At 38.0% G+C, this 22486-nt stretch overlaps 1 protein-coding gene across 1 annotated transcript in view; it reads left to right on the top strand.

The window, feature by feature from the left end:
• Positions 1 to 7323, top strand: part of Parp1 (Poly-(ADP-ribose) polymerase) — a 271411-nt gene extending 264088 nt beyond the window's left edge. The window contains exon 19 of the mRNA XM_067134916.2: positions 6856 to 7323. Coding sequence (XP_066991017.2) covers positions 6856 to 6928 — 73 coding nt within the window. The 3' untranslated portion in view covers positions 6929 to 7323. The remainder of the gene's footprint in view (positions 1 to 6855) is intronic.
• The last annotated feature ends 15163 nt before the right edge of the window (positions 7324 to 22486 follow it).

Here is a 22486-nt window from a genome sequence, read left to right on the forward strand (position 1 = left end):
ATAAAGGAAAATGTGGATGTGTAAGATTGTAGTAATTGTAGAAGGATTAAGTTGATGTCATATACACTGAAAATATGGCAAAGGGTCATCGAAGGATGACTCCACTCGGAGGCAGTAATTGACAATGATCAGTTTGGGTTTGTGCTAGGACTTAGCACAAGGGATGCAATCTTTGCATTGAGACAACTTGTGGAAAGATACAGGGAGGTACAGACTGACCTTCATTTGGTGTTGAAATAAAATGGCGTATGGCTTTTAGTGCCGGGAGTGTCCGAGGACATGTTCGACTCATCAGGTGCAGGTCTTTTGATTTGACGCCCATAGGTGACCTGCGAGTCGTGATGAGGATAAAATGATGATGAAGACAACACACACACCCAGCCCCCGTGTTAGAGAAATTAACCAATGATGGTTAAAATTTGTGATCTTGCCGGGATTAGAACCTGGAACCCCTGTGACCAAAGGCCAGCACGCTAACCATTTAGCCATGGAGCCGGACTATTTAATCCGGGTTGTTGATGTGAATGTTGAAGCTGTGAAGAATCCAGCACCTGGTGCATGCTCTTTGATGATGATGATGATGATGATGATGATGATGTGTTATGTGAACGAAGTGAAGATGAAGTGGAAGGGAAGCTAGTGGAATGAAGAAAAGCCTTAGAAGAGAGGCATGAGAATTTGTAGGGTAAAAACAGAATATATGACTACTGCTGAGAAAGAGGGCTTTTGGGTAGGGCTCCAAGAAGTGCAGTTGCCAGCGGTATCCAAATTCAAGTACCTAAGGTCATGCCTGTAAGGAGATAGTGATCTGGAGGATGAAACACAACATAGGATAAAATGTATCCGGTTCCACTAGAGAAAGATGAGCGGAGTTAAGAGGGTGAACTGCAGACTTAAAGGGAAGGTGTACAAGTCAGTAGTGCATCTCGCTGTGTGTGGTCGACGGACATGGTAGGGTCACCAAGAGGATAAAATAAGAAATGAACGCATTACAGGAATAGTGGAAGTGAGATGCCTGGGGAAGAAAATTCATGAAACGCAGCTGTGATGGTATGGTCATGTGCAGCAACAAGAGGCGTAGTACGTGGGGGGGAAGTGTCCAAAACTTAATGTTAAATGGTTGAAATTTATTTTCATTTTGTTACTAAATCTGTGCCCAGAGATAATTATTAATGTGATTGATCTCTTGATCCTTGGCAATGAATTACCATGCCAGAAATGATACACTTCACATGTCAGAGTTTTAAATTCTTAATCATACATACATACATACATACATACATACATACATACATACATACATACATAGACTGTTATGCCTTTCAGGATTCTTTCTGCAAGCCGCTGTGAATTTACTAAATGCCTCCACAATTTTCTAATTGTAACTAGCTCTATGGCCTCATTTAGTTCTCTTATCTTTAAATCATTAGAAAGTAAGTCCAACCATTGTTGTCTCTGTCCTCCTCTACTTTTCTTTCCATGACAGAGTCCAGTATTCTCCTCCATTCGCCTCACATGACCCCACAACCAAAGCTGGTTTATGTGTACAGCTTAATCAGTTGAGTTCATTCATAACTTAGCCTTTATCTCCTCATTCCGAGGACCCTTTTGCAATTATTCCCACTTGTTTGTACCAGCAATCGTTCTTGCTACTTTTATGTCTGTTACTTCTAAGTTATGAATAATATATCCTGAGTCCATCCATCTCTCCTTCCTATAGTCCGACTCGTTGGCTGAACGGTCAGCGTACTGGCCTTCGGTTCAGAGGGTCCCGGGTTCGATTCCCGGCCGGGTCGGGGATTTTAACCTTAATTGGTTAATTCCAATGGCACGGGGGCTGGGTGTGTGTGTGTGCTGTCTTCATCATCATTTCATCCTCATCACGACGCGCAGGTCACCTACGGGTGTCAAATAGAAAGACCTGCACCTGGCGAGCCGAACCCGTCTGGGATATCCCGGCACTAAAAGCCATACGACATTTCATTTCCTTCCTGTAAAGCAAAGTTGTTCTGAAGACAGACGGGTGTAAAGTTAGTTTCGTCTGGGAGCTGACTTCTTTTTGCTTCCACCATCAAGTACAGGAAATGTACACTAGGTATTGTCAATATTAACACAAATAATCTATAGACATCATCTCAGCCTTAATGCCTGAGTCATCAGAAAAATTAATTTTACTACGTATATTAGGTCGTTTTTTGAAATAACACATTCTAGAAACTCTTCTACACTATAAAATGCCTTTCCCCTTAAAAACTTTGAGAGTGCCCTGTTAAATGCACTTTTGTCTAATGTTCGAATTGGTAGTGGAAGCTTATTGTACATCTTAAGCTGTTGGTAACAGTGGCTGCTTGTGCTTATACTAAGCCTGGAGTGAGGAGTACCCAGGTCATTCTTGCAACTTGTGTCGTGCATATGAACTATAGATCTTTCTTTAAATTCAGAAAGATTCTCTTTTACATAATATTTTGTAAGAATATATAAACAGGGAACAGTCATAATTTTTAGGCTCACAAAGGAAGTTTTACACGAGTATCTAAATTCTAATTCAGCAATTAGACGAACTGCCTTTTTCTGCCAAATAAATATGTTATTTGATGTAGGACAATTGCCCCATAACCTGATCGCATACAGTATATGAAAGTGAAAGAAAGCATGGTAGGATGCAAGTAGCATATCCCAACTGTTGCAGGTTTTCAGTTTCCGCAGCAGATACCACACCCTGGCTAATCTCTTACAGAGTTCTGATGTATGTATTTCCCAGGTAAGTCTTGTGTTTACATGTAGGCCTAATAATTTAACAGAATTACGGCAGTCATTATTTACAGTGTGATCTAAGGTAAATAGAATATTTTCTGTTTTAGTGAGGAGCCAGTTGGAATGTGCTCTGTTTCCTTCTAATTGTTGTGGCCACACTCTGCTGTATCATTTCCAAGGATTCCCTAGATCAGGGATGGCGAACCTATGCCACGCGTGTCACTAGGTGACACGCGGACACGATTTCGGTGGCACGCCACATGAACATAATACTATTATTTTATATATACGTCTCGTACTACAGACAGTGCATATCTTATAGTGTTTCACGTGTAAGAAATAAATATCGAAAATCTAAATACTAGTTCCATTCGGACGTGCAATGTGGCAACACTGCTACACTCATAGGTCCGAAAGTCAAGTGAGGTGGTGTCGTTTTCTGGTGGTTTTGTGTACGGACATCGCAAATATGTTTTCGGTGCCGAAAAAAAACAACCCAGAAACTTAACAAAGGTGGTGACCGTATTTTTCACGAACTCTGGCCAAGGGAATTCGGACTGTTAAAAAGATGTGTTGCCTGTGTTCGAAAACAGTTGTATCCCCCACATTTAATGTAAAGCGCAATTTTGAGACTGGTCATTCAAATGTTTGTTCCATTTCAAATGAAGAAAAAAGAAAGTTCGTTTCACAAGATATCCAACATAACACAAACAAACTAGTTCTTTTGTATTATCTTTCCGGCCCAGGAATAATATCAGTGCGGCTGTTTCCATCTGTCTCACTGCAGAGTACAGCATGCATGGGAAACCGATTTCTGACGGTGAGTTGTTGAAAGAAAGTTTCTTATTGACGTCCGACACATAATTTGAAAACTTCTCTAACAAACAACTAATAATTAACAAGATTAAAGGAATCCCAGCCAGCTGAACTGCTGTCAAGGATAGAATAATAAAAATGAGTGAAGAAGTTTCGGAGCAGTTGAAAGCTAATTTGGGTAACTCCCACATATATGCATTATGTTTTGATGAAAGCATGAATGTGACCTTACAAACAAGGATAGCTGTTTTTTTTAGATTTCCTTATGGAAATGTGATGAGGGAGAAATTAGTTTAATTGTTGAGCGTACAAACTACAACATGGGAAGATAATGAAGCTAATGGAGGAAGTGAAGTCCATTCGCAATATTAGTACATTAGATTTTTATATCTAATATTTTTTTACAATTTGTTTTACGTCGCACCGACAGAGATAGGATTTGTGGCGACGATGGGATAGGTTTACGAGTGGGTAGGAAACAGCCGCGGCCCCACGGAACATGCAATCAAATGTATTTACAAGATATATTGCACCCGTTATGCAAATACCATATGTATAATAAATAAATAAATAAATGACTCAATAAATGAATAAATAAATAAATAACGTATTATGAAACATAATCGGGAAATTGAAAGGAAGTTGCGAGGGGGGGGGGGGGGGGAGATGTAGGTTGTAAACATCCCGTAATGGAAATGGAAAACAACAAGTGGCACAGTCAGCAGATGAGAATAATAAACCAGAGTTAAAATGGCACACTAGTTGGAAAAGGTTCGCCATCCCTGCCCTAGATAATTCTAGCTGAATACAATGCTAAGATGGTCCCTTATGCTAGTTGACCACCAATCGCTTTCCCATTACAATACTAGCTCTAATTACTGATGATATAATAATAATAATAATAATAATAATAATAATAATAATAATAATAACCGTATGGCCTCAGCTACTATGAGCAGACATTTCAAGTTGACGCCGTCCAGCTGTCTGCTCGTCAATCTGGACGTTCTGTACTTTAGGCCCACTAGATTAGCTATTTCATAGACGTTATTTCATGAGCTACTGTTTCTTGAAAAATGCTTGATTGAGGATTTAGCGTGGATGAAACTGAAATTTCTGGACGGTTGATCTGGTAAATCATTTCTTTGAGGAACGGATAATGTGGGATTAAAAAAAAATGAATTAATTAGGATGCCTGTGGGACCCCGTAATTTGAATGAATAATCTGGGAAACTGTAGTTTCCAGAAACGGATAATAGAGGTTACATGGTATGACAACTCCAAAACTCTTGCATTATTCTAGCAAGGTAGTTTTTGATCAAAAATGATTGATTTATGGGTGCACAGAAGAAATGAGCTGTTTCATATTTATGCTTCTGAACATTTCCTTCTCACTGCGTCCCTGAAGGAGAGAGGAATCTCAACATGCATTTCTTTGTTTACACTGTGTTCTTTTTTAATAAATTTATACTCGATGATCCCCTAAAAGTCAAAGAAAACCTGCGGCCTAACTCGACCTTTGCCTCGTGTTTGGAAGAATTCTGTTTTTGAGATATTTTGAGAAATGGCCGATAGGTAAGTTATGAATTTTTCGAATAACACCAGATTTCATATTACATTATGTTCTTCAAACATTTGTGTTGTTCAGTTGTTCAAATCGATGGCCGAGAACGAAAGAGTTACAACTTTAAAAAATGCATTTTTGAGATTTTACCATCAATGTATAGCTTATTTCGACCTCTACAACCTCCAGAAGTGTAACAACAAAAAATCTAATGTATTCATGCCAGAAAGCACTCCTAATGGTTTTCGGTGTTCTGAAATTAGTTGGTGTGCTGAATTCGAAAAGGGTCATTTTGAGTTGTAACTTTTTTCCAGATTATGGTAAATGCAGTAAGAACTGTGTACACACCAATTTTCATAATTGTGTATCAAGTGTATTTTTGAGAGGCAATCATGTAAACTGCTAAAATCTTTAAACTTTTCTCCTTGAAAAATCATGGATTTTGAATTGTACCCTTTCTCAGACATCGAAATCAGGTCTCCGTTGAGAGTAATTTACGTTTCTTATTGTTGAACACTTAGCGTTCTTGGGATCACTTGTTGATAAATGAAGCATGTATTCAGATCTTTATAAAGAACTTTGTGAACACTTTCAACAAATAATCATCCTTTTTTATCCCCTCAACAGTTTTTCGTTGGTCTGTTATGTTCATATATGCAAAAAATGTAATTAATTCCTGTTTGATCATCACGATATATCTACAGAAAACCAAGCATAAACTTCTGTTTTCTTTGTTGCTACCTCACTGTAGCTGCTCCAGATATTTTAATTTGCTCCTCATGGTAAATACTGTTCGTTGATTCCAGTCCTGATTACTCCAACCACCAAATCGATCCGCATCATTCTTTAATGGAAGTTCCTGACGGAAACTTTCTTGCTTTCTATTACTTTCCTTTTGGACAATCCCACTCCACTCACCTTTTATTACCTGTTAAGAACACCTTATCTTGTATCTCTACCTCATTATCTTCCGTTACTCAAACATAACTCTTAACATATCCAGATACATCCTCTTTGTTGACACAACCAATTCTACTTCCTCTCTTCCATAAGCCCAGTTGGCAGTAATAACACCTCATTGAATTTCATTTTGTTTGCACAGTGGAAATAGGACTCTGTTACTCCCATACATTCAAGACCTGCTGTGAACACCCTGTAGAGTGCTCGGTAAATTTCTATGGAATAGGGTACCGACTTCACTTTCCAGCGAGAATTTTCACTCTTAACGCTTCTGGGACTGCTACAGGCGGATTGGATAGTCCTTGTAGTCTGAGCACAAGGAGGGCCTCAACTCTGAATATGCCTGAATTGTCCACTCCTGTTCCATAGTAACTTGTACTCATATTTCCAAGACATGGCCATTCAGCTATTGCCCATGGTTCAAGAACTAGGATGTGACTACAGGAACTCACACTATGAACCACAATAATGAGAATGTTTTGTGATTTATTGGTATGCCTTGTTTTACTATAAAAAGTGTATGTTCTCTGTAATGCTGCAAATCTGTGCATTCAAGAGATACTGGCTTCGTAAAGTGTAAATTCTGATTTGAGAGACTTGTGTTATTTATTGTTTCAGCATTCTTCTTGTGTGTGTTTATGGTTTCATGATAATTACCGGTATGTTAAGTGAAAGAGGAAAGAGAGCATTAGCCTAGCATTATTATTATTTTTTATTTTTGTAAATGTGAAATCAAAGATGTATTCCTTAATGCTTGCTAGATACATAATATATGATGTGGCTCAGGTGAATATGAAGTACCTGTTGAAGATGAAATTCAAGTACAATTATTAAACTATAGGATAACTGACTTTTATAGTACCTATTTTGAAGCTTTATGCAGTGTGATTTATTCGATTACATTGCAAAACCATGAATTTTGAGTGTAAGGATTTCTTCTTGTTACTGAATACGTGATATTATTTTAAGTATACCCTAAGACAAAAGCTTGTGTATTGTATGTTCATCAAATTGTTTTTTCATCCATATTTCCTAGATCTCTCAAGCTGTAGATATAAGGATATTTATGTTAGGAAGTATGATATCATAGTTTTGTAAAATTTGAAAGGCCGCATGCACAGTAATTTCTTCTCATTTCTTAACTTCTGTTCCACTGATTCAGAGAAAGTGAAATGAAATTGTTTCTTTTAAGTAGACCAGCATGTGAAACTGGGTACTGCATATAAGTTCAAGGTTGGTTGGCTGAAGTTCTCCAGTAGTTCCTGTCTTCCGCCAATCTCTTCAGCTCAGATTGCAGCCCAGTTCCTCCAATAGTTTGCACTTGCTGGTGATTTTTAATTATACATTCCAAGAAGGCAAAGTACTAGATGTAATAGTGGTCTTTTCATTGTTTATGCCATGGTTTTCATGAATTCAGTGATTGTTGATACTGTATCCATGGCCATCGCTGCAGAAAAGAGTAGATCTCTGCATAATTTGATTGTAAATGTAAACTCGGGTGTTTATCTGGCAGACGTATATCACTGGTTATTGTATATGCTTGATAATAGTTACGACTATTGTCTTTTATTAACCTTATTTTTAAGAAGTTAACCTGTTCGCATTATGAGGATTATAATTTATAATCTGTTTTTTTTTAAATATCAGTAATTGCCTAAATTGGATTAATAGTACTAAACTTTATCTAACAGAAAATTCTGTGTGCCTTCTGAAGTGAAAATGCTGACTCCTTGTTCTCCATGTCAGATTTTTTGAAAACCTCTGCTGTTTTTGTGGATATACAGTATATAAATATTAGATTTAACATTTTACTCTCCACTGCAACTGTACTGACAAGTTGTGTCTATGTAAAATAAGTGGAAAGTGCAACCAACATCCTGTTTTGGTGATGCTAGTCTTTGATCTCTTATCGTGATCATTTCACTCTGTTCCTGTTTTGAATTCCACCTCTCTTTATTCACATGTTGTTTAGTAGTACTTTAAGCAGAGCATTAGCAGTCAAATCACGAATATTGGTAATCATTAATCATTGACGTATTAGTGGACTTCCTTTACAATATTAAGCTGTGTTGACATAAATGTTTACTTTTGAATTAATGTTCAGCAGGCTAGCCCTTGTCATTACAAAATGACTGGAGGGGGATGGGTGTTCATACATTTATAGCAGTGAGAAGGCTTGGTGTTGATAGTGCTGTTGCTCTAGCTTCTCTCTTTCTCTCTCTCTCAGATGGGTGTCTTGAAGATTTGCTCGGTGTGACCCAATGTGAACAGTGATTTGCATCTTGCAACTAACGCAGATTTTCAAACTCTCCTCATTTGGAAGCCCTCTCAGTTTTTTTAACAAAACAGTTCTTGTATTCCGTTACTTTAATAGCTTCTCGGTAGAGAGGTGCATAATACTGGCAGGTGGGAGCCAGGACAATAGTTTCCTCAAATTTGATTTTGTCTTTGAGGAAAGAGAAGATGTACATGCAGTGTTACTGCATTATTTTCTGGTTGGCTGAGGTGACAGTGATGCTTATATTCCTTCAATATAGTGTCAATGCTGTAAACCTTCCCATACAAACTATGAATATGGTACACACCTGCACTGGACAGAGAGTCCTGAAGGTCTTAAGCTGAGCATTAAATGCTGGGATCCTTATGGTTTAAAGACGATCTTGATGTTGTGGCTCTTTTGTTGTATCCATTAATTTGTAAAACTGCAAAGTTTTCCACTTCACTCTGTTTCAGATCTAATGTAATTCTGAGTGAGCTCAGTTTTACAAGACAATGGTTACAGAAAAACTGAGATCAAGAGGGCTATTGAGTCTCCCCTACACCATGAGTAGAAAAGAACAGATGTTTTTGAGAGAAAGACATTCTTTCCATACAGTATAACAATTACTGACTGGATTGGCAAGGTTTTATCTGCATCAAGACAATTTTTATAGCCAGAAGAAAAATATCCTAGCATTTACTCTGCTGAATATACTCTGGACACTCCCTGTCTGGTACAGGTGTGTACTGTATTCCCTGTGAATAGTGCAAGGTTTAACATCTGGATCACCAAATACATGCTGGGGTTTTACCTTAATTAGGGTCACGGCAGCTACCTTTACCTTCGCATTTCTAGGCCTTACCCTCCCTAGCGTCGCCAAAAAACCTTTGATGGGTTATTGTAATGTTAAACCACTAGCATCACCAAATACAGCATTTATAAAGGGCTGAAGGAACATGATAAACACCATTGCCACTTTGTAAAACCAGAAATATTTAGTGACAGGGGATTCCCTCTGTTTCCTGAGTCATGAAGTGAAATGGGAGGAAATTTTTGTTCTGGCTACCACTGCTTATTACCATACTCTTCTCTACTGAGAAGTTGCTGAAGTAATGAGACAGAAGAAATGTTTTAACAAAAAAGGAAGGCAATATGCGCTCTTCAAAAGACACAAGAATGATACATAGTCTTGCTGCTTAAGTTTTAATAACATCAACCTGAGAGGAAGGCAAGCTAGTAGAAGCACTGCCACCTAACATTCTCACTGCTACAAAAGTATGGGCATTCAGACGGCTTGTCATTTCATCTCAACAAATGCTACTGAAGAGTAGTTGAAACGGTGATGTATTTACAATGTTAGCACAGTAAAGTAGCAAAGTAATCTGTCACTTGTCAGTTGATACCAGCCGTAAAAGCCTGCACCAGTATTTAAAACTAATAAAGCCTCACAATTTTGCATAATAGATTGTATTTAATTTTCTATAACATGTTATTCATTATTAACAAAAGTATTAGTGTATATTTATAGCTGAATACTCTCCCCTGCCTTTTCTGCTTCCACTTAACTGCACAGGAAAAGGAAAATATTAGGCCTGCTACCAGCACTCATCATGCTATATGCATATTTTTTATTTACAGGTATACCCCGAACTGTTCATTGAATATTAATATAATTACATTAAACTCAGTCGCATTAAATTCTAGGCCCACAATATGATTACCAGGTTTCTCTGCAAATTGAATCACATGAATCCTGAAACTTGTCATAAAACGTGATATACTGACACGTGATTATAAACCGATGCAAGATATCAGTAGGGGATGTTTTTCTCCCTCAGTTCCATGTAAAAAGTTAAGTGGTGTGATGTACATGATATGTACGTAAGTACAGTACTGAGATAAGCTTGGGCATATGCTATTGATCATATAATTGTCTTAAAATTGGGTCAAAATATAAAATATCTTGACTAGTTTAAATTGTATGTTACGTATAATATTGAGAGAACAGAAGAACTTTGATACAGAATGATATGTTGCAAAAGGCCAAGCTATTATTAAAACTTTCATTTGAAAAAACTTAATGTGGATTTCTATATGTACAAGTTTAAGTCTTGAATGGGGATCCATTAAGTGATATGATTGTGTTAGTTATTTATATGAATTGTGATTTTACTCAGTTAATCGTAGCATATAGCATGTGATGTATTTAAGGAAATATGGAAGATTAACTTATTTGTATGTCTTAAGGGGTAAGTTTAACTGCACATGTTACGAGTGTTTATACACAGTTCCTGTGATTTTTTAATGCCAGTTTTATAGCAGCGTCAGATTTTTCTTGTGTCTTGCTGTAAAAGCTTGATTTTGATGCAGCGTACTGAATAGTAGGTAAGAGAAGTTTAGATGTGAATGTGATGTAATGACGGGCAGAAATATATGTGATATGATAGTTGAATTGTTTGTGAATGCACGAGGAATTTTTAAAATTAAGAGCAGTTTGTCAATAAAATCTTGTCAATAAAATAAGAACTGCTACATGTTATTGGTTCAATCCTTTTTTATGCCTTTATGCATTAATTTAGCTACTTTTCCACATAATTTCATGCTAATTGAAATATTTGTTGTAGTGTGGGAGAAGTTTTGCAGGCTTTCATCATTGGTGTGAAAACAGTTGTTGCTGAGGAACTTCTTCAGATTCAGAAAGAGATGGTAGTCTCTAGGCACTATTCAAACACAAGTACTCATCCAGTCTTTAGGCTGACAGTGGTTTGACCTCCCTCCTTCCCTACAGGCTTGACCTTGCATCAAATAACTACTATCTCTTTCTGTGTCGGAAGAAGTTGCTTGGTGGCAAGTGTTTTCACACCGAAGTGAATGACAATTCAGAAAGGTTTTTCCTTGCAGGTGGCAGAATTCTATGCCGAGGGTCTACAAAACTTGTCCCACACTGCAACAAATGTTTCACTAAGCATGAAATTACCTGGAAAAATAGTTGTAGGTATGTAGAATGGAATAAAAAAGGTATTAACCAACAATATATAGTGGTTCTTATTTTATTGACAAGCAGTTCTTGTATACAGTGTTTGTGTTATTGTTAATCAGTTTGTTTTAATGTGACACTCGAAAAATGCATCCAAATATCCTTACCATGCTGATAATAGGAAGCAGCCTTGTCATAGTCTCTCTGTATTACCAAGAACTGAAATGAGATATGCAAATGTCAGTTTTGGTTGGAGCTTACTAAACTTTCAGATTCAGTTACATTTAGAGGACAGTTTCATTTTTTGTGACAAACTCACATTACTGTTTTCACTCTGCTGAAAGAAATACTGTAACAAGGAGATAGGAAATGACTATTTTTTTATGAACTGCTGTCTTGTTATATGTAAGTGTTGCTAACCTTACAAGTATAGACTGAAGCTTATTGTATATGACATTGTTTGACTTACTCTTCAGATGTTTTGGACACTGTAGATACCAATGTGAAGAAAGTTTGACTAAATAAACTGCTGTTGATGAACTGCAATTTTCATTAACATGTTTTTATTTATTCCATCGTTAGGAGCAAAATATTCCAGCATGCTTTTTTTAGTCTTATGGAACTTAAAATGTGAATGACAAAGATTACAGATAGTATGATGATAATGATGTTTAAATGGGGTTAACATCTATGTCTTCAGCTTGGATAATATAACATTTGTGAAAATATTGCCCTGTCAGAATTGTGTACTGTTACATAAATCATTATTTGTAGAACAAAATGGGAAATAAATTTCTTTAGTAGAATGAATATATTTAATCGCCAGGCTCTGAGACAAGGAGCTGTGGTAGATTTGATGTGCCAGCATTGCACTAGAGCTTGCAGTCTTAGAATTGGCATCTTCAGCAATCTAAGAACCCATAATTGACAACATTGATGCTCTCGAAACACAATTAGTACACTCGCCAGTGAGCAAGTTCCTATGATTAGTGAAGGGGCATTCTGAGACTGGATCACAAGATTTCTCAAGACTAGTGCAAGCACCTGTTTCTTGCAAGAAATATACAGAAATTTCAAGAACGTTGTCCCCGGATTGTGTGGTGAGCCCTGTGTCACAAGCCTACAGCTGAATGTTGTTTGTGCCGAGTATGCGAATAGCTAACCACGGGCCTTTTCCATTCCATAAATACATGTCAATAAGTGAACAGGCCGTTCATTTCTGCCGAGGTCTATTACTGACACAGGATACGCATTCTGGCATTGTATGCAGTGGTAAGTACACAAATGAGTAGGCTAAGTATAGAAACTGACTGCTACTTGTTAATACCCATATTTTATCAGACCCCACATTCATTATAAATTTGACCAGTGCTTGTGTTTGCTGACGTTATGGAGACAAATAATTCCCTTCAGTGTTCTAGAGTTTTCACATCATAGTTAGCTACTTCAGTTAATGACGGTGCGATATTGTGTGTAATTGTATGCAACAACTTTAAGACTATGTCCGAAATGCAATGTAAGTTGTGAACATGGGATTATTGTGAAGAGATGGCACATAGCTCAGTCCGCTGTTTTGTTTGTTCAAAAGAAGTAAAATTCTTCTGTGATGATCCGGGACTTAAAAACACATATCACTGAAGGGGAATGGTCACAGAGAACACCTCTGGCCCGGTCTGCATCACAAGAAGCTACTCTGTCGACAACAACAGAGGTATCCAGGTAGGTGTACATCCTATCCACAGTTAACAAGTGTATGCCACTGCCACCTCGATCTTCCTATACTGCCTGCTCTAAGCGAGGCATTTTGCGAATAGGCTGCAACAAATATTCTCTGTTAGATGGCAGGCATAGACGCACAAAGTTCTTAAGGTATTATTATGACGACAGCCTACAAAACACTATGCAGTACAGTCATATCTTCACTGAAGCTCATAAATTACATCAGTAATACAGAGATGCCAACTATTACGATTCAATTGTAATAATTACGAATTACCCATCATTATTACGCCTTTACGAATGAGACACCACAAATTACGATTTTTTGTTTTTTAAATATAAGTGTATGAAGTGTTCAAAAAGATACACAAGGAATGCCATGTCAGCTTGAAGTCTCAGAATATTCTTTTCGGATTTCTCAGTAATCCTCGTTTAAGAATATTTAGAGTTTCACACGCCGAACGCAGTTTGTCCTTCCAGTATCGGAAAAGGCAGCCGCCTGTGAAGTGGTATATCTTGCTGAGTTGTTGTCTTTGTTCGTCACATGATCGGACTTCCATGCTAGTATCAGAGTTCTCTTCTCTTTGTTTTGGCGGCAAAGTGGCGGCGGTGGTGTTCTGTGTGGCAAACCCTGTTTCATTGTGAATACCGTGTGCGTGACTGTTGAATAAGTATTTATTGCAATTTAGGTTTGCCAAATTTACAAATATTGCTCTTCTAGTATTTATATACTAATCGCATGTGACGAAATGACAACAGTTTGAAATAAACAATGAAGCGATTTCTTGTGCAAGAAAATACGTGTGGTGAAGTTTCCGTGACCAGTGACGCTAGTAAGAAACCAAAAATCGTTCAAAAATTCAGGGAGGAATATTCGAAAGAATGGCCCTGTTTACTTCGTTCCTCAAAATCTCCTTCACACGTGTTTTGTAGTGTGTGTAGCAGCAATTTTTCAGTTGCACATGGTGGGCGAGACGACTGTCGTAAACACGTGGCTAGTAAAATTCATACGGATACAGTTAAGCTGAGGGACACAAACAAAAATTTAACCTCTTTTGCTAAATCCTCGGAAGATGAAAGCTTAGTAACAAACGCGGAGTTGTTGTTTACGACTTTTCTTGTTGAACACAACTTGCCTTTAGCCTGCAGTGACCATGCGGGACGTTTGTTCAAGAAAATGTTTCCCGATTCGAAAATAGCTTTGAAGTACGGTTGTGCGAGAACAAAAACGGGAGCGCTAGTTAAAACTTTGGCTTGTACAGTTGAGGGAAAGGTAACAGAGTTAATGAAGTCCCAGCCCTTTGCCCTGGCAACAGACGGCAGTAACGATATGAATGACAAAAAGCTCTACCCATTAGTTGTGACGCTTTTCGATGAGGAATCTACGCAGATTTTAACGATAATTCTTACGATTCGGGAATCCAGCGACAATACAGGCAAAGGAATATTCAATATTTTGGATGATGAACTGAAGAAGAGGGGGATTCCGTGGGATAACTGCGTAGGTTTTGCATGTGATAATGCAAGTACTATGACTGGTGTTTCCAAAGGTGTGAGCTCCTTCATTTGTAAAGAAAATCCTAATATTCATGTGCAAGGCTGTGCTTGCCATCTTGTGCACTTAGCTGATCAAAAGGGGTGCAGTGCTCTTGTAAATGTTAATATTGAATAGTTTTTAATTGATGTTTATTACTATTTGATGAAGAGTTCAAAGAGGCAAAATGCTTTAAAGGTGTGCCAGGAAGTCTTTGGTGAAAAGCCACACAAAATTTTGAAATATGTTTCTACCAGGTGGTTATCTCTTCTGCAGTGTGTATCAAGGGTCTTAGAAAAGTGGGACCCTTTTAAAATGCTCTTCTGTGAATCAGATTCTGACAAGGCCAACTCAAAATTTCTGAAAGTTAAGGAACAATTAGAAAATCCATCTACTAAGCTTTACCTTTTGTTTCTCAGCTCTGTTCTTCCACTTTTCAACTCCTTAAATGTATTCCTCCAACAAGAGACACTGCTTATTCATAAACTTCACTCAAAATTAAATGAATTTTTCAGTGACCTTATTGTTCGTTTTGTGAGAGCATCCTCTGTTCCAGAGTCCAATACTAATTTGCTTGATGTGAAATTTAGTTCTGCTAAGTTGCAGAAAAGTGACAGCGAGTTGGTCATTGGGGCAAACATAAGGGCTTACATAAGGGCAGTTTCTCTAGATGAAACTACATTGAAAAACTTTTATTCCGATGTGAGACTGTTCTATACAAAAACATGTGAGTACATTGTTAACAAATGGCCAATTAGGGATAAGTTTCTCGAGCATGCTGAAATTGCTGATGTTCTCCAGAGGAAATCGAAGAGTTTCTTATCAGTAGAATTTATGATTGACTGGTTTCCTAAAATACTGTCATCAGAAGAAATTGATCCTTTGGAAACTGACTTTAGTCATTTCCAATTTGATGGATTCCCTTTTGACAAGGATGAAAGGGCTTGACAGACTTTGGTTCGAAATATCGAAGATCACTGATGCTTCAGGTATGAGGAAGTACCCTTCACTGAGTAAACTAATGATGGCTATTCTTCTAGTACCCCATAGCAATGCTCCAGTGGAAAGAGTTTTTAGTTTGGTGAGGAAGAATAAGACTGAATTCCGTGCTAATATGAACACCGAACTGTTAAGTGCTCTGTTAGTGCAAAAGATGCATATGATATCAAAAGAAAAAGCCTGTCACCAGTGTACCTTTACGAAACAGGAACTACAAGCTGCTAAGGGGGCAACTACAGTACTCAACAAAAGAAATGACCCTTCAACCTCCACTCAGATAGATACTGCAGATCACGTGTTCCTCTAGCAGGTAATAATCATACAGTGTTTATATTGCCAATCTTTGAGTATGATATTTTTGGTTGAATTGTATATTGTTCACTGATTTTTCAATGATGTGTAAGGTAGTGACATCTCGAAAAAGAATCTTTGGTTGCGCCGCCACCCCCCCCCCCTCCCCCCCGCCGTGCCCTCTCGGCTGCATTACTAATTGCCTTTCTTGAAAGTTGGCATCTCTGGTAATATTAACTCTATGAAGTTGTGGTTGACCTCTTCATGTTTAAAGATTATCGTGGACGAAGGCTTGGAGTGATACACCGGGCGGCTAACATTTTGTGTTCTTGCCAGCGCAAGATCAGTTAATAGAGGTCTTAAGAACTTAGGATAATATCCCAAACAGTTTGCTGATATTCATTGACCTCACACAGTAACAGAACACATTCTGAAAGGAAAGAAGTAGAAAGTCATCGTATTACGGTCATAAGTTTGAAGGACTTCCGACAGTAGGGCACAGCAGCTTCAACAAACTCCTGAATCTGCTTCATGAGAGCAACAAAACAAGCTTTTCGGTATCGAAGTCCTACTCTATCCTGATGTGCATAATCAGTTCCATTTAGTGGTGTTGAAGCTCTATGAAGCTTGTTGTTTAAAGGGGCCTAACATCTAAGGTCGTCGGCCCTCGAAGCTCTAGGTAGTGAGATGTTGCTGACTCAAATGTCACACTCCATCCTCTCTTCAACAACACAAACCAAGTACCCGCAAATTAGGATTTTATTTTCTGTTTCTGGATTGGTAGGGACATTATCATTTGGATATCGGAGGTTGGCCAAAATGTATAAACATGAAGAAGTTTATTTTGTGATTGTCCATCAAAATTCTTATGACAAGCAAGAACGCTAAGTGTTCAACAGTAAGAAACGTAAATTACTCTCAGAGGAGACCTGATTTCGATGCCTTAGAAAGAAAGGATTACAATTCAAAATCCATGATTTTTCAAGGAGAAGAGTTTGAAGATTTTAGCAGTTTACATGATTGCCTCTCAAAAATACACTCAATACACAATTATGAAAATTGGTGCATACACAGTTCTTACTGCATTTACCATAATCTGGAAAAAAGTTACAACTCAAAATGACCCTTTTTGAATTCAGCACACCAACTAATATCAGAACACCGAAAACCGTTAGGAGTGCTTTCTGGCATGAATACATTAGTTCTTTTTTTTTTTGTAACACTTCTGGAGGTTGTAGAGGTCGAAATAAGCTATACATTGATGGTAAAATCTTAAAAACCACAAATTAAAGCGAGGCGTGCAGCGAGCTGTCGGACAGGTCCACTGTTTCTCCCCGATGGAGACAGCCGCTGTTCTCTTCGGCAAGGAACTAGGAAACAGTCGCATTATAATTTTTTTTTTAAATGATAACAGATTTTGGTCTTCATGGGATAAAGCAGGAGCCAGAACACAGAAGAACACTTTTTTGGAAGATTGTTACAGTGAGGATGAAAATACATATGAGCCTCTTTGTAGAAGATTGAATTCTAAGTACCACGTTCGAGCGTATGTTCACTTTTAACTGTCTTGGACGCACAATATTTCCTACCTGTCCAACTTTTTAAAAATCTACCTGCTCCGCTGATAGGCTGTATAGAGTGTATCTAAATTATACTGACAAAAAATATCAGCGATGTTCTTCATGTTATACAGAGAACGAAGGCTCAATCGGATTGGCGGGGAGCATTTTTCTTTTCGACAAAATGAGGCTACTTTGTTGCTTCCGGGCGCGCGATTCAGATTGACGAACTCGCCGTATTTGCTGTGCCAGAGCGCACAGTGCGCTTCGGGAAAGGAAGGGGAAGTGGTATATAATGGACAGAGATAATACTCCGCGGGAATGCACAAGTTTCTTCCTTCGACTCGCGCGGAATTGACCTTGTCTCTAAAGCCATGAACAGACGAGGTCATTTATTGTACAATAGAAGGCGCCACGTCGAGAAGTCCCTGTGTGTACGTCAAATACAGTAGAGACAAAACGCGACACTTACGGATTTAGCCTTGCTAAAATGGGAGACAATTCGACGGTGGCGCTCCTAGTGACTTAACCTGAAAAAATCGCGCTAAATTCAAATATCAATGGAAATGTATGTACGGAAGTGGATAAATAAATTACGTCTAGAAAGAAAGTGTTATTGGGATATTAACTTCGAAGTTGCTAAAGCAATTTTGGAAAAATGAATGAAGAATTATTTAAAAGGTTATTATTCAAAGACTGAAATTAGACATATAAACAAGATGTGAAATGGACTACTGTGAAATGCCTGTATCTTTCATTTATGCATTACTTTTTTAGCTTTAGCATTCCTGCCTGAACTCTTACGGTTGGATTTGTCTTTTTTTTCTCATTTAAAAACATTAAGACATCACATTAAGACACTTGTCAATAAAAATATCGGCACATTCCTTACACATATGATGCAATGAATTAACATTTAATAGCTGGACAATTTTCCTCTTCACATGAAGCCTACTAATAGAAAGAAAATCTATAAAATCCCGGCTTTAATCGGAGAAGAGGGATAAAAGAAAGAAAAGTACGAAAATGTTGTCGATAGTGATGCTTTGAGGAATATTTACGTACAATTAAAAATGTAACATACACTTGGCTGTATAGTCGAGGATTTTTAAAGTCGCTGGCCTGGAAATTATCTGAACAGATCTTATAATTCGTATATAAGCGTAACGTCCCTTCTTTCTTGTACACCTTATCTAAATCACTTCTGTGACATTTCAACACACAGATCACAGCTACAACACCTCATCGGTATTGAAGGTTAACTGCTGCACTATACAATAAAATATGCGTATTACATTTTAAGCCAGTTAAAATATGGGTCGAGCAGGTCAGAAGAGTATGAAGTACTGTAAAAATCTCTGTCACTGGAAGAATATATATGCAAACACAACACCCTATTACTTACATTTTCTTGTCACGAGGGAACCTGAAGAACCGCCGCGCATTCTTCTCTACTTCATAGTTACTGCAGCCAAACACAGCACATACCTTTCCCCTCACGTTGAGAGGAGATATCAAGGAATGACACACGCTAATATTTAATTATGTCAACTCACTGAAAACGTATAAATAACGCCAAAAACTTCACACAAAAATACACGTGCTCTAATGACAGAATCAGTAGTTTTCAGGTCTACTCGCTAGAGAGAGCTCCAATAGCTGTCCCTCGATATCTCGCTCAGTGTCGCGTATTGTCTCTACTGTATTTGTGTACGTTCAACGTGCATGCCATCTACTGGCATACCAGCAAAATTGCTTGTAAACGGCATGCGATTGGAGCGTGCTATAGGGAGCATGCACGGCCGCTCTTAGCGCCTCTAGCGGAAGAAATCGGTAACGTTTTGGTGACCTTTTCTTGAGCGGCCAGTCCAGGCTGTGTAACTGTGGGTGTGAAATTGTGGTAGTAGTACTGTGTCAAAATACCTAAATCAAATAGAAACTGTTGTGCAGTGAACTGCCACAACACACAAGGAAACACGCATGGAAAAGGAATTACATTTCACACATTTCCTGGTCATCCATGGGAATCGGACAGACGCAGGAAGTGGATTTCAGCTGTGGGAAGAATAAAGTAACTACAGTACCTTATTTCATTTGTGACGTAAATTACACATTTCATATCACACATTTCAAATATACCAGGTCTGCCAAGTCAAGAACACGTTCATTTAAGTACACTTTGAAATAGTACATTTCATCTCAAGTATGCATTGCAGCAGGTTCGTATGTTTATAATAATATTTATAATAATAATAATAATAATAATTAATAATAAATGTTTTCCTGCATTTCAGTGCAGATGGAACTCCAAGGGAACCCATCAAATGCTCCGTCATTTGCAGTGAACATTTTGTTGGAGGAAAGTCAAGTAATATTGAAAATCATCCATCATATATACAATCTGTGTTTCATGAGAGCTAAAAGAAGAAACCGAAAAGAGAATGTGATGTATCCCGGTTTGAAAGAGCGAGTAAACGAATTAAATGATCAAATATACATACGTCTTCTAATCAGGAAACTCATGAATTTATTGTGAAAAATGAGTGTGAAAAACTACATAAGTCGGTGCAAGCAGCATTTAAGATTGAAGCAACGATTTTCGAATTCACTTGTGTTTTTAGTGGGAATGATGTAGGCACACAGTGCAACTCAAGTACAGTACCACCAAGTATTTCGGAGAAGGTGGATAAAAGTTGTGGTCCCAACATCCCCCTGGACATATGCAGAGGATTTCATGAATACCAGAGCATAAAAAGTGAGGCATAGTTGAAGGATTTAACAAGCGTTTCATTTAAAACATTCGATTTTTTACTTGCTTTCTTTCTTTGTTTCTAAAGTGCCTATAAATATAAGTAATAACGATGTTTGTTTACTCTTCTTAATGAAAATGAAATTGGGTATAACCTTTGCTGCCTTGGCAGTCATATTTTGTGTACATTGGACGATTGCTGCGCGAATACTTTTTACGCTCTCGGAGTAGTCAAGAAACGCATTTCTAATTTTATTTTCTGGCCTAACAAACTATCCGTGCAAAATACTTTGCCTCGCGCTTTTAAAACATTTTATCCTGACGCATGAATTATAACAGATTGCACAGAAATGAAATCAGAAACACCAGCAAGAATAGATGAAAGATGTTACATGTATTTTTCGAGCAAGTCATGTTATACATTTAAATTTTTATTATCTGTGGCTCCAAACGGAACTAATGTTTTTGTTTCCCCTTGTTATGGTGGAAGAACTAGTGGTACTTTTATTGTTAACAATTCAGGCTTCCTAAATATTTTGAGTGAAGGGGACGTTATATTAGCCGACAAAGGATTCCCAGAGTCAACTCATTCTTTACTTGTCATGCCACCTTTTCTGCACAATGGGAGATTTGCAGGAGATGAAGTGTTACAAATTCAGAGTGTAGCAAGTGTGCGAATTCATGTTGAAAGATGCATACAAAGGCTGAAAAATTTTAAAATCTTGAAAAATATTCCTTAAGATTTGTTTCCGTATATCAGCGACATTGTTTACGTATCTTGTGTGCTAGCAAATGTCTTGCCACCAATAATAAAGAAAGTAGAACTGTATCACCTGTAACATAATCCACTCGTATATATCTACCATATCAGAACTTCGCTTAGCAGCATGATATGTAGGGCCCGGATTTTTAGGTGGCATAAACCTTCACTTTAGGTTTTTGAATTCTTAAAATAGGTTATTTTGGGTTTTTGCCTCCAGGCAGCAATATTTTCTGGTTTTTGTAGTTCTGTAAAGTTTATTTATGTACTTATTTCACAAAAGTTTACATTGTCATATTCATAAAAATACACAGAGAATACACTGTACTGTTTCCTTTATAAGTTATTTTTTGGCATTGCAGTAAATAACAATGTACATTCCCAAATTGTCTGGCGTAAATGATTTCCTGTTGTCACGTAACACATTCTTATATGACGAAAACGTTCTTTCAACAGAACATTACGTCATTGGAGCGTAGTACATAGATGCTAATGCATTAGGTTGTAGGGGTAATTTTCCTGAATACTTTTCACCCTGTAATACTGAATTGATGACTTTCATGTCTTCAAAACCAGGATTGCGTTAAAGAATCTTCTGCAGCTTCGAAGAACATGCCACTCCGAATGGCCTAGGTATTTCTCTTCTGGAAACATTGCCAATGATATCCAGGGAATCTTTGAGTGGCAAAGTTGCACCTTCCAACTGGAGAATAACTTCTGGTATAAAACAAAAATGTGTCTTAATATATGCTAGGGAAGCGACGAGGGTCGGGCACTTGAGCGATTTCTTGGCCTTTGCGATGCAGGAAGCTTCTGTTTCATCCAAGTCATTGACGACATTTTTAATTTCTTCTAGGTGCTCAGCACAGTAAATAGCAGCAGACAGCCAAGTTCCCCAGCGGGTAAGTATCGGCTCAGATGGAAGAGATGTTGTTGGTAGTTTCTCTTTGAACAGCTGTATACGTGTTGGGGCTTTGAGGAAAACTTTCTTGACTGAAGAAACCACGCTGTTGACATCACTGAAGTTGCTTCTAATCTCCTCCACAAGGCGCTGCAGGCGGTGGATCAAGCAAGTAACCTGTAGCATGCTCGGGTAGAAGGACTGTAGAACCTGCCCTGCCTCCAACATGTAGGCAGCACTGTCTGTCACTAACAACAGGAACTTACTATCTTGATTCTATGCTGGCCACAATATGCGTAAAGCATCCCTCACAGCGCAGGCTGTTGTTAGTTAGTTCTATTTCTTTAACAAAAAAATTAGATTAGCGTTGCCTGGTTCATTTTGATCCAGCTTACGTACTACCACATTCACAATGAAGCGACCGCAACTGTCAGATATTTCATCGACAGAACACCAAATATAGTGATCGCCTACATCTCCTCTTATTTCATCTAATGTCTTCTGGTAAACAGGATGCAAATAATTCTTCCTTAAAGTGGATTCGTTAGGTATACTGCGGCCGCTGATGTCTCCTAAGAATGTTTTCATGGTCAGGTTACTTAGCACGTTCCATGGGACGTTTGCAGACACCAACGCCTGACAT

This window comes from Anabrus simplex, chromosome 1, assembly GCF_040414725.1.
Source record: "Anabrus simplex isolate iqAnaSimp1 chromosome 1, ASM4041472v1, whole genome shotgun sequence".
Taxonomy (NCBI): Eukaryota; Metazoa; Arthropoda; class Insecta; order Orthoptera; family Tettigoniidae; genus Anabrus; species Anabrus simplex.